Here is a 13809-nt window from a genome sequence, read left to right as displayed (position 1 = left end):
CTGTGGTGATCACCCCATATAGACTCCCTGATCACCCCCCTGTCAAGCTCCATTCAGATGTCCGCATGATTTTTACGGATGCACTGATAGATGGATCCGATCCGCAAAACGCATCCGGACGTCTGAATGAAGCCTTACAGGGGCATGATCAATGACTGTGGTGATCACCCCATATAGACTCCCTGATCACCCCCCTGTCATTGATCACCCCCCTGTAAAGCTCCATTCAGATGTCCGCATGATTTTTACGGATGCACTGATAGATGGATCCGATCCGCAAAACGCATCCGGACGTCTGAATGAAGCCTTACAGAGGCATGATCAATGACTGTGGTGATCACCCCATATAGACTCCCTGATCACCCCCCTGTCATTGATTACCCCCCTGTAAAGCTCCATTCAGATGTCCGCATGATTTTTACGGATGCACTGATAGATGGATCGGATCCGCAAAACGCATCCGGACGTCTGAATGAAGCCTTACAGGGGCGTGATCAATGACTGTGGTGATCACCCCATATAGACTCCCTGATCACCCCCCTGTCATTGATCAACCCCCCTGTCATTGATCACCCCCCTGTCATTGATCACCCCCCCCCCCCCCCCCCCCCCCCTCTGTAAGGCTCCATTCAGATATTTTTTTGGCCCAAGTTAGCAGAATTTTTTTTTTTTTTTCTTACAAAGTCTCATATTCCACTAACTTGTGTCAAAAAATAAAATCTCACATGAACTCACCATACCCCTCACGGAATCCAAATGCGTAAAATTTTTTAGACATTTATATTCCAGACTTCTTCTCACGCTTTAGGGCCCCTAGAATGCCAGGGCAGTATAAATACCCCACATGTGACCCCATTTCGGAAAGAAGACACCCCCAGGTATTCCGTGAGGGGCATATTGAGTCCATGAAAGATTGAATTTTTTGTCCCAAGTTAGCGGAACGGGAGACTTTGTGAGAAAAAAATTAAAAATATCAATTTCCGCTAACTTGTGCCAAAAAAAAAAAATTTCTATGAACTCGCCATGCCCCTCATTGAATACCTTGGGGTGTCTTCTTTCCAAAATGGGGTCACATGTGGGGTATTTATACTGCTCTGGCATTCTAGGGGCCCCAAAGCGTGAGAAGAAGTCTGGTATCCAAATGTCTAAAAATGCCCTCCTAAAAGGAATTTGGGCACCTTTGCGCATCTAGGCTGCAAAAAAGTGTCACACATCTGGTATCGCCGTACTCAGGAGAAGTTGGGGAATGTGTTTTGGGGTGTCATTTTACATATACCCATGCTGGGTGAGAGAAATATCTTGGTCAAATGCCAACTTTGTATAAAAAAATGGGAAAAGTTGTCTTTTGCCAAGATATTTCTCTCACCCAGCATGGGTATATGTAAAATGACACCCCAAAACACATTCCCCAACTTCTCCTGAATACGGCGATACCACATGTGTGACACTTTTTTGCAGCCTAGGTGGGCAAAGGGGCCCATATTCCAAAGAGCACCTTTAGGATTTCACAGGTCATTTACCTACTTACCACACATTAGGGCCCCTGGAAAATGCCAGGGCAGTATAACTACCCCACAAGTGACCCCATTTTGGAAAGAAGACACCCCAAGGTATTCCGTGAGGGGCATGGCGAGTTCCTAGAATTTTTTATTTTTTGTCACAAGTTAGTGGAAAATGCTTATTTTTTTTTTTTTTTTTTTTTTCATACAAAGTCTCATATTCCACTAACTTGTGACAAAAAATAAAAAGTTCCATGAACTCACTATGCCCATCAGCGAATACCTTGGGGTCTCTTCTTTCCAAAATGGGGTCACTTGTGGGGTAGTTATACTGCCCTGGCATTCTAGGGGCCCAAATGTGTGGTAAGGAGTTTGAAATCAAATTCTGTAAAAAATGACCTGTGAAATCCGAAAGGTGCTCTTTTGAATATGGGCCCCTTTGCCCACCTAGGCTGCAAAAAAGTGTCACACATCTGGTATCTCCGTAATCGGGAGAAGTTGGGGAATGTGTTTTGGGGTGTCATTTTACATATACCCATGCTGGGTGAGAGAAATATCTTGGCAAAAGACAACTTTTCCCATTTTTTTATACAAAGTTGGCATTTGACCAAGATATTTATCTCACCCAGCATGGGTATATGTAAAAAGACACCCCAAAACACATTCCTCAACTTCTCCTGAATACAGAGATACCAGATGTGTGACACTTTTTTGCAGCCTAGGTGGGCAAAGGGGCCCACATTCCAAAGAGCACCTTTCGGATTTCACAGGTCATTTACCTACTTACCACACATTTGGGCCCCTAGAATGCCAGGGCAGTATAACTACCCCACAAGTGACCCCATTTTGGAAAGAAGAGACCCCAAGGTATTCGCTGATGGGCATAGTGAGTTCATGGAAGTTTTTATTTTTTGTCACAAGTTTGTGGAATATGAGACTTTGTATGAAAAAAAAAATTAAAAAAAAAATCATCATTTTCCACTAACTTGTGACAAAAAATAAAAAATTCTAGGAACTCGCCATGCCCCTCACGGAATACCTTGGGGTGTCTTCTTTCCAAAATTGGGTCACTTGTGGGGTAGTTATACTGCCCTGGTATTCTAGGGGCCCAAATGTGTGGTAAGGAGTTTGAAATCAAATTCAGGAAAAAATGAGGAGTGAAATCCGAAAGGTGCTCTTTGGAATATGGGCCCCTTTGCCCACCTAGGCTGCAAAAAAGTGTCACACATCTGGTATCCCCGTACTCAGGAGAAGTTGAGGAATGTGTTTTGGGGTGTCTTTTTACATATACCCATGCTGGGTGAGATAAATATCTTGGTCAAATGACAACTTTGTATAAAAAAATGGGAAAAGTTGTCTTTTGCCAAGATATTTCTCTCACCCAGCATGGGTATATATAAAATGACACCCCAAAACACATTCCCCACCTTCTCCTGAGTACGGAGATACCAGATGTGTGACACTTTTTTGCAGCCTAGGTGGGCAAAGGGGCCCATATTCCAAAGAGCACCTTTCGGATTTCACAGGTCATTTTTTACAGAATTTGATTTCAAACTCCTTACCACACATTTGGGCCCCTAGAATGCCAGGGCAGTATAACTACCCCACAAGTGACCCCATTTTGGAAAGAAGAGACCCCAAGGTATTCGCTGATGGGCATAGTGAGTTCATAGAACTTTTTATTTTTTGTCACAAGTTAGTGGAATATGAGACTTTGTAAGAAAAAAAAAAAAAAAAAAAAAAAAATCATCATTTTCCGCTAACTTGTGACAAAAAATAAAAAGTTCTATGAACTCACTATGCCCATCAGCGAATACCTTAGGGTGTGTACTTTCAGAAATGGGGTCATTTGTGGGGTGTTTGTACTGTCTGGGCATTGTAGAACCTCAGGAAACATGACAGGTGCTCAGAAAGTCAGAGCTGCTTCAAAAAGCGGAAATTCACATTTTTGTACCATAGTTTGTAAACGCTATAACTTTTACCCAAACCATTTTTTTTTTACCCAAACATTTTTTTTTTATCAAAGACATGTAGAACTATAAATTTAGAGCAAAATTTCTATATGGATGTCGTTTTTTTTTGCAAAATTTTACTACTGAAAGTGAAAAATGTCATTTTTTTGCAAAAAAAATCGTTAAATTTCGATTAATAACAAAAAAAGTAAAAATGTCAGCAGCAATGAAATACCACCAAATGAAAGCTCTATTAGTGAGAAGAAAAGGAGGTAAAATTCATTTGGGTGGTAAGTTGCATGACCGAGCAATAAACGGTGAAAGTAGTGTAGGTCAGAAGTGTAAAAAGTGGCCTGGTCTTTCAGGGTGTTTAAGCACTGGGGGCTGAGGTGGTTAATAAACTGACAGCCGGCCGCTCCCTTAGTCAGAGTCATGTTTGTACAAGCTTTGACCCTATCGAATCGGTTCTGACAGTGTCCTTGCCACCCTCTGTTGGCAAGGACAAGGTACCCCCCCCCCCCACACACACACACGTTATCAATTTATTTATCCATTTTCAGCATGAATAACAGAAAAAAGGTACATAGCAGACACCCAAGAAAAAGCTCTCCAATATAGAACGGAAGGCATGTACTATACAGACGTCCTCCATGATAACTGGGCACAATGTGCATCCAGATATATCACAATTGAGGACAATTTAGATAACAAGGCAATAAACATCTCCTAGCCTGAATGGATCTATACGGGGGAAAGTCATTTCGTGGCTCTTATAGATTCTCTAGAAGTATGTAAACTTTGAGCAATTACGTTCTCATTATGTTCAACCCCTGAGGCCATTTAGGGCAGACGAAACGGCGATAAATGTTCCTATGGAAATTCTGCATAGACAAAGGCCGGTGGCGCGTACTAGGACTTGCCACCAAGATTTCCATGCACGGTCCTGGAGTCGAGGAGATGGCTATATCACAGATATGTTTTCACCAGAGCCATCTCATGGACCACACGGAGACTATATCTGCAGATAGGGGGTGGGGTAATGGTGAGATTTCAGGTTAATGATATTTCGGGGACTGGCAGGTTGACCAGCCTCCAGATCATCAATCTGAAAGTGGTTTGTGCTTACTTGTGATTTTCAGCTGTACTTGAGCCGGAGTGTCTGCTGTTTCTGAACAGTCTTTGCAGCCATACAGTCGCTCATCTTCCAGACGTAGGTCTGTTATCACAAGAGAACTCCCATTCCGTCTTGAGTATCTGGGATTTGAAGGGACATCCGTGTTACAGCTCAGTACCTCTTCTTTTGGGTTTTCCATAAACCAGGTGACACCACCTGCATTCTCTGCCGTGGTGCGGCATGGCAGAACCGCTTGTCCACCCACCTCTCCAGAGATGGTTATTACCGAAGCTTCAATATGTCAAAGGAGAAAAAAAAAACCTGAGATTAACACCTAAACTTAATGAAGAACCCATGCCTGAAAGGTGCTCCCCCAGAAATAACTAGGATATGTCATCAAAATGAGTAATACTCACCAAGGCTTTAGATTACAATGAAAGAAACACTAGTAACGAAGAGCAGAAGAAGTGTATCTGCCAAGTGTGGCGTCAGAATAAGGGAGCTGCGTCTCTATGAAGTTTGCTTTGTTGAGCTGGAAACCTCTCAGTATTTCAGAAGCAGTGAGCATCTTGGGCCCTCTGTACAGGAAAGCTCAGCAGACTACACCAAAAATATAAGACAATGTGTACCTGGCCAACTGTATGGATGGTGAGCAGGCACGCCGAACGTACAAAACCATGTTCATGGGTAGTATCGTTTTAGAATGATTCTAGAGAGGTGTTTCTTTAACCCCTTCCCGTTCTGTGCGATAATAGTATGTGTTATTGGGGAGGTAATTAAAAAGGGTTTTCCAAGACTTTTATACTGATACCTCATTGGTATCTGATTGGTTGGGGGTCCGACACCCGAGATCCCCGGCGATCAGCTGTGAGGCCCATGGCCTTCTCTCTGCATTGTATAGCGGCTGTGCTTGTCACTTCTAATGGGGCTGAGCTGTGCCTAGGCCATGTCACGGATGAACGTGTCGTCACTTGGCCTAGGGAAAGCTGAGAGAAGACTGCGGCAATACTGCAAGCACCACTGCCTTCTCAAACAGCAGAGAGGGAGGGGGCTCAGTTTCTCACCCCACTGCCTCCCAGTGATGCAATCATGGGGTGTCGGAGAGTTGCCATGGCAGCCTGAGCCCCTCAGGTCACAATGTATGGATGCTCATTAGGCTCTAGCTTTGTAAAGACCTACGTCTACTGTACCTGATATAATGCTCTCAGTAAAGTGAATGAGGGCCGCGCTGCAGTTACCAGCACCGTCCACCACACAATGGACACAGCTGTGAAGTTCCTTCATCTACTTCCAGTATCGGAGTCACATGGAATGATCGGCCGGTGGGGGATCGGGGGACCAGACCCCCTCTGATTATTAAATTGATGGACTATCCAGGGAACAGGCCTTCAATATCAGATTTCTGGACAAACCCTTAAAGGGGGTTACAGATATTTCCAGCATCCCTTTTATTTAAGCATTTCCAAGTGGCAGCTTCATATTTGATGAATATTACCATCAGAACAATCCTGGAGAGTAATTTTCTCTCCCTAGTGAACAATGTCATCATTGCCTGGCCATGGATCAATATAGGTGTAGAGTATATAGATGAGGTATAGAGGTCGGGCAGGAACGTACAGCGCTGTCAGTACAATACAGTACAGCCGAGGGCTGACAGGAACACACAGCGCTATCAGTACAATACAGTACAGCCGAGAGCTGGCAGGAACACACAGCGCTATCAGTACAGCCGAGGGCTGACAGGAACACACAGCGCTGTCAGTACAGCCGAGGGCTGACAGGAACACACAGCGCGGTCAGTACAATACAGTACAGCCGAGGGCTGGCAGGAACACACAGCGCTGTCAGTACAATACAGTACAGCCGAGAGCTGGCAGGAACACACAGCGCTGTCAGTACAATACAGTACAGCCGAGGGCTGGCAGGAACACACAGCGCTGTCAGTACAATACAGTACAGCCGAGGGCTGGCAGGAACACACAGCGCTGTCATACAGTACAGCCGAGGGCTGGCAGGAACACACAGCGCTGTCAGTACAATACAGTACAGCCGAGAGCTGGCAGGAACATACAGCACCATCAGTACAATACAGTACAGCCGAGAGCTAGCAGGAACACACAGCGCTGTCAGTACAATACAGTACAGCCGAGAGCTGGCAGGAACACACAGCGCTGTCAGTACAATACAGTACAGCCGAGAGCTGGCAGGAACACACAGCGCTGTCAGTACAATACAGTACAGCCGAGAGCTAGCAGGAACACACAGCGCTGTCATACAGTACAGCCGAGGGCTGGCAGGATCACACAGCGCTATCGGTACAATAAAGTACAGCCGAGAGCTGGCAGGAACACACAGCGCTATCAGTACAATACAGTACAGCCGAGGGCTGGCAGGAACACACAGCGCTGTCAGTACAATACAGTACAGCCGAGAGCTGGCAGGATCACACAGCGCTATCGGTACAATAAAGTACAGCCGAGGGCTGGCAGGAACACACAGCGCTATCAGTACAATACAGTACAGCCGAGGGCTGGCAGGAACACACAGCGCTGTCAGTACAATTCAGTACAGCCGAAGGCTGGCAGGAACGCACAGCTTAATCAGTACAATTCAATACAGCCGAGGGCTGACAGGACCACACAGCATCATTATAATGCCGTGAGTTTGTGTCACAGGAGCAGTGTTTATTTGGGAAATACTGCTGTCACATGGAGCGTGTTTCCCAGACTGACTATGTCACAGGTTTTATACTGGGGCTCAGAAACTTCAGATGATTTTATAGATGGCTAAACAAACAGTAAGGAGAATTATGTCTCATACGTCTCATGTTCTTATCAATGGTATTTCTATTGATTTGAAATATAGTATCATAGCATGATGCAATACAATGATTAATGGGGAAATCCATCTCAGTATCTGACATGTTAGCGGTGACACAGAAAGAAAGTTAGTGTCTAGATTTCAGTTATCATTTACACCATAAAACTGGCATAAATGATGATAAATGATCTGGCCCCAACCCACAGGGCCATAGACCCTGCAGGAAACTTTCCCAGTTGGCCGATGCCCAGGGCACCGCCCGAGCCCTCTTCTTGGCCGCAGGCCAGATACATAACGATCTGATGCTCTCAGCTAGGAGCATCAGATACTTATGCACCTGTCTGGCGGTGGCAGATCATCTTCTGAATTCAATGGTATTACCACCCTCAGGACAGTGATACCGTTAAATACTGCAGTGGGGGCAGCAGTATTTTGTGCTGCATTATGGTATTAGGTTCTGCAGGGGAGACAGTATTTTGTGCTGCATTGTGATATGAATTTGGTTCTGCTGGGGCGGTATTTAATGCTGCTGTGCTGTATTTGGTTCTGTTGGGGCCGTAGGTTATGCTGCACTGGGGTATTTGGTTCTACTGGGGCAGTATTTTATGCTGCACTGTGGTATTAGGTTCTGCTGGTGCAGCATTTTATGCTGCACTGCGGTATTTGGTTCTGCTGGGGCGGTATTTTATGCTGCACTGCGGTATTTGGTTCTGCAGGGGCGATATTTTATGCTGCACTGCGGTATTTGGTTCTGCAGGTGCGGTATTTTATGCTGCACTGCGGTATTTGGTTCTGCAGGGGCGGTATTTTATGCTGCACTGCGGTATTTGGTTCTGCAGGGGCGGTATTTTATGCTGCACTGCGGTATTTTATGCTGCACTGCGGTATTTTATGCTGCACTGCGGTATTTTATGCTGCACTGCGGTATTTGTTTCTGCTGGGCAGTATTTTATGCTGCTGTGCGGTATTTGGTTCTGTTGGGGCAGTAGGTTATGCTGCACTGGGGTATTTAGTTCTACTGGGGCGGTATTTTGTGCTGCACTGTGGTATTAGTTCTACTGGGGCGGTATTTTGTGCTGCACTGTGGTATTAGTTCTACTGGGGCGGTATTTTGTGCTGCACTGTGGTATATTTTTCCCAGGGCCACTTTGTTTCTACTCCGCCCCTGCCCCAATCGTGCCCCAAGGGTGAGGGTAGGGTAGAAATACACTGCTCAAAAAAATAAAGGGAACACAAAAATAACACATCTTAGATCTGAATTAATTAAATATTCTTCTGAAATACTTTCTTCTTTACATAGTTGAATGTGCTGACAACAAAATCACACAAAAATTTAAAAATGGAAATCAAATTTTTCAACCCATGGAAGTCTGGATTTGGAGTCACACTCAAAATTAAAGTGGAAAAACACACTACAGGCTGATCCAACTTTGATCTAATGTCCTTAAAACAAGTCAAAATGAGGCTCAGTAGTGTGTGTGGCCTCCACGTGCCTGTATGACCTCCCTACAACGCCTGTGCATGCTCCTGATGAGGTGGCGGACGGTCGCCTGAGGGATCTCCTCCCAGACCTGGACTAAAGCATCTGCCAACTCCTGGACAGTCTGTGGTGCAACGTGACGTGGATAGAGCGAGACATGATGTCCCAGATGTGCTCAATTGGATTCAGGTCTGGGGAACGGGCAGGCGAGTCCATAGCATCAATGCCTTCGTCTTGCAGGAACTGCTGACACACTCCAGCCACATGAGGTCTAGCATTGTCTTACATTAGGAGGAACCCAGGACCAACCGCACCAACATATGGTCTCACAAGGGGTCTGAGGATCGCATCTCGCTACCTAATGGCAGTCAGGCTACCTCTGGCGAGCACATGGAGGGCTGTGCGGCCCTCCAAAGAAATGCCACCCCACACCATTACTGACCCAATGCCAAACCGGTCATGCTGGAGGATGTTGCAGGCAGCAGAACGTTCTCCACGGCGTCTCAAGACTCTGTCACGTCTGTCACATATGCTCAGTGTGAACCTGCTTTCCTCTGTGAAGAGCACAGGGTGCCAGTGGCGAATTTGCCAATTTTGGTGTTCTCTGGCAAATGCCAAACGTCCTGCACGGTGTTGGGCTGTAAGCACAACCCCCACCTGTGGACGTCGGGCCCTCATATCACCCTCATGGAGTCTGTTTCTGACCGTTTGAGCAGACACATGCACATTTGTGGCCTGCTGGAGGTCATTTTGCAGGGCTCTGGCAGTGCTCCTCCTGTTCCTCCTTGCACAAAGGCGGAGGTAGCGGTCCTGCTGCTGGGTTGTTGCCCTCCTACGGCCTCCTCCATGTCTCCTGATGTACTGGCCTGTCTCCTGGTAGCGCCTCTATGCTCTGGACACTACGCTGACAGACACAGCAAACCTTCTTGCCACAGCTCGCATTGATGTGCCATCCTGGATAAGCTGCACTACCTGAGCCACTCATGTGGGTTGTAGACTCCGTCTCATGCTACCACTAGAGTGAAAGCACCGACAGCATTCAAAAGTGACCAAAACATCAGCCAGGAAGCATAGGAACTGAGAAGTGGTCTGTGGTCACCACCTGCAGAACCACTCCTTTATTGGGGGTGTCTTGCTAATTGCCTATAATTTCCACCTCTTGTCTATCCCATTTGCACAACAGCATGTGAAATTGATTGTCACTCAGTGCTGCTTCCTAAGTGGACAGTTTGATTTCACAGAAGTGTGATTGACTTGGAGTTACATTGTGTTGTTTAAGTGTTCCCTTTATTTTTTTTGAGCAGTGTACTACTTGTTACTACATTTAGTGGCATTAACAAAACGTTGTTACTTTCTAAAACATGTTTGGCATTAAGGGTCACAGTAAATGACCCCCTACTGCTCCCTGTATGCGGTGAGCGGTGCACCCTGAGATTTGGGGACTTAGACTGTGCCTTGTGATGATAGAGCAGGATAATCGTTAGGTCGGGGAACACTTTCTACAGACTTGAAATAATCCTGGGGAAATGGAGCTTCTGACTTCCATCTCAGGACAGCTCTGACTGCTCTCTAGCAGCCCGATCTTAGGCTTCCTGTTCTAGAACTACAAGTCCCAGCACGCCCTGTCAGAGCATGCTAGTATACTTCAGCACGGCTTGTCACACTGTAGGATCCGCAACCGGCGCAGGTGCAGTGAGGTGATGGCGCCTACCTCCACAGGCTCCCCCGCACAGTGCACAGAGGATGAGGAGCAGCTCCTCCAGGGGCCCCATCTTCTCCGGTGAATGCCAGGACCGGCGGGGGCTCTCAGGGCACTGCCCGGCTCTGCTGGCGGCTGTGCGGCTCCTCCTCACTCCAATTCACATGCAGGCGACAAATGGAACTTACTTGTCTTCCGGCTTCTGAGTCGCACACAGACCACTCCCTGCGCCCAGGTGGGGAGGCGCCGCTCCTCCTGCTCCGCCTGCCGGTCTACCTGTGGAAGGTGTAGAGGCAGAATACCTGTGACCTAATAGATTACATGACCTCCTGTCACTGGGGTATATAACTACTAATGAGGTATATAGATGAGGTGTAGAGGCAGAATATGTGACCTAATATATTACATGTCCTCCTATCACTGGGGTATATAACCACTACTACTAATGAGGTATATAGATGAGGTGTAGAGGCAGAATATGTGACCTAATAGATTACATGTCCTCCTATCACTGGGGTATATATAACCACTACTACTAATGAGGTATATAGATGAGGTGTAGAGGCAGAATATGTGACCTAATAGATTACATGTCCTCCTGTCACTGGGGTATATAACCACTACTACTAATGAGGTATATAGATGAGGTGTAGAGGCAGAATACCTGTGACCTAATAGATTACATGTCCTCCTATCAATGGGGTATATAACCACTACTACTAATGAGGTATATAGATGAGGTGTAGAGGCAGAATACCTGTGACCTAATAGATTACATGACCTCCTGTCACTGGGGTATATAACCACTACTACTAATGAGGTATATAGATGAGGTGTAGAGGCAGAATATGTGTGACCTAATAGATTACATGTCCTCCTATCACTGGGGTATATAACCACTACTACCAATGAGGTATATAGATGAGGTGTAGAGGCAGAATATGTGACCTAATAGATTACATGTCCTCCTATCACTGGGGTATATAACCACTACTACTAATGAGGTATATAGATGAGGTGTAGAGGCAGAATATATGTGACCTAATATATTACATGTCCTCCTGTCACTGGGGTATATAACCACTACTACCAATGAGGTATATAGATGAGGTGTAGAGGCAGAATATATGTGTGACCTAATATACTAGTAAATTACATGTCCTCCTGTCACTGGGGTATATAACCACTACTACTAATGAGGTATATAGATGAGGTGTAGAGGCAGAATATATGTGTGACCTAATATACTAGTATATTACATGTCCTCCTGTCACTGGGGTATATAACCACTACTACTAATGAGGTATATAGATGAGGTATAGAGGCAGAATATGTGACCTAATATATTACATGTCCTCCTATCAATGGGGTATATAACCACTACTACTAATGAGGTATATAGATGAGGTGTAGAGGCAGAATATATGTGTGACCTAATATACTAGTAAATTACATGTCCTCCTGTCACTGGGGTATATAACCACTACTACTAATGAGGTATATAGATGAGGTGTAGAGGCAGAATATATGTGTGACCTAATATACTAGTATATTACATGTCCTCCTGTCACTGGGGTATATAACCACTACTACTAATGAGGTATATAGATGAGGTGTAGAGGCAGAATATCTGTGTGACCTCAGGGCTGCCATCAGAAGTTTTGGGGCCCCTTACACAGCTCAAGGCCTGGACCCCCCAACCACCCCCTCCCCCTAGGCGAAAGCTAATTTTGCCGCCCCCCTTGACTCAGCCCATTGACCACACCCTTTAACCCGCCCCTTTTTGTCGGCCATCTATTTAATGATTGTTTCATGCAACATTTTACTTGACCAGCTAATTTTAGATATTCTTGGTGGTCATCTGTGCCATTTTGGCCTCAAAACATTACATGACCCCCTACACTACATTACATTATTGACAACTGTAAGTTTTTACCTTGACTGGTGGTGGCCTAGGTCTGTTTATCAGCAGGTCTGCTCCAGTCACTGTTATGGGGGGATCTGTGGATGGCACTGTTATGGGGGGGATCTGTGGATGACACACTGCTATGGGGGATCTGTGGATGACACACTGTTATGGAGGACCTGTGGATGACACACTGTTATGGGGGACCTGTGGATGACACACTGTTATGGGGGATCTGTGGATGACACACTGTTATGGGGGATCTGTGGATGACACACTGTTATGGGGGATCTGTGGATGACACACTGTTATGGGGGATCTTTGGATGACACACTGTTATGGGGGATCTGTGGATGACACACTGTTATGGGGGATCTGTTTAATGACACACTGTTATGGGGGATCTGTGGATGGCACCGTTATGGAGGGGGATCTGTGGATGGCACCGTTATGGAGGGGGATCTGTGGATGGCACCGTTATGGAGGGGGATCTGTGGATGGCACCGTTATGGAGGGGGATCTCTGGATGGCACGGTTATTTAGGGGGATCTGTGGATGGCACTTATGGGGGAGATCTGTGGATGACACTTATGGAGGGGATCTGTGGATGGCACTGTTATGGAGGGGATCTGTGAATGGCACTGTTATGGGGGGGATCTGTGGATGGCACTGTTATGGGGGGATCTGTGGATGGCACTGTTATGGGGAGGGGGATCTGTGGATGACACATACCGTATATAGCATCTTATGCTATGTGTCATCCACAGATCCCCCTCCATAACAGTGTCATCCACAGATACCCCCATAAGTGTCATCCACAGATCCCCCTCCCCATTGCAGTGCACAGATCCCCCTCCATAACAGTGTCATCCACAGATCCCCCCCATGTGTCATCCACGGATCCCCCTCTCTATAACAGTGCCGTCATCCATAGATCCCCCTCCCCGCCACTCACAGTAGTATACATTTATAAACTGTAATCGGTATCCTGCAGACAGTAACTTTAAATCAGCGCTCATCTCTTTACTAGTGGGGTTTGGATGCAACATCAGATCCTCAGTGCCAGATAGACAGTCTAGTTACGCGATTGAGTCTTTTGCCATGAATAGAGACGATATGCTTACCAAGCCCATTGCCTCTAATCTGTAATGACACTTGTTGTGCACAACACTGCAGAACTGGACTTCACTTATAGCGGTCTCCTTTCCCAAGTCCTAACTGTGGCTCGTGTTACTCAGATACCCCAGGACTTATTGTAGGACTGAATTATACAACAACCAGACAGTGGCAAAAACCACATAAATGATGCACCTATCAATACTGGCAGAAAACTAGACGC

General features: G+C 46.1%; 1 protein-coding gene across 2 annotated transcripts in view; it reads right to left on the bottom strand.

The window, feature by feature from the left end:
- VSIG10 (V-set and immunoglobulin domain containing 10) overlaps positions 1–10757 on the bottom strand; it is a 36498-nt gene extending 25741 nt beyond the window's left edge. For both annotated transcript variants that reach the window (XM_040416027.1, XM_040416028.1), the window contains exons 1-2: positions 10577–10757; positions 4578–4856 (exon numbers count right to left, since the gene is read on the bottom strand). In XM_040416027.1, the coding sequence (XP_040271961.1) occupies positions 4578–4856; positions 10577–10637 (340 nt within the window). In that variant the 5' untranslated portion in view covers positions 10638–10757. The remainder of the gene's footprint in view (positions 1–4577; positions 4857–10576) is intronic.
- Between the last annotated feature and the right edge of the window lie 3052 nt (positions 10758–13809).

The sequence above is a fragment of the Bufo bufo genome, chromosome 2 (assembly GCF_905171765.1).
Source record: "Bufo bufo chromosome 2, aBufBuf1.1, whole genome shotgun sequence".
Classification (NCBI taxonomy): Eukaryota; Metazoa; Chordata; class Amphibia; order Anura; family Bufonidae; genus Bufo; species Bufo bufo.
This window is presented reverse-complemented; position numbering and strand designations above follow the sequence as displayed.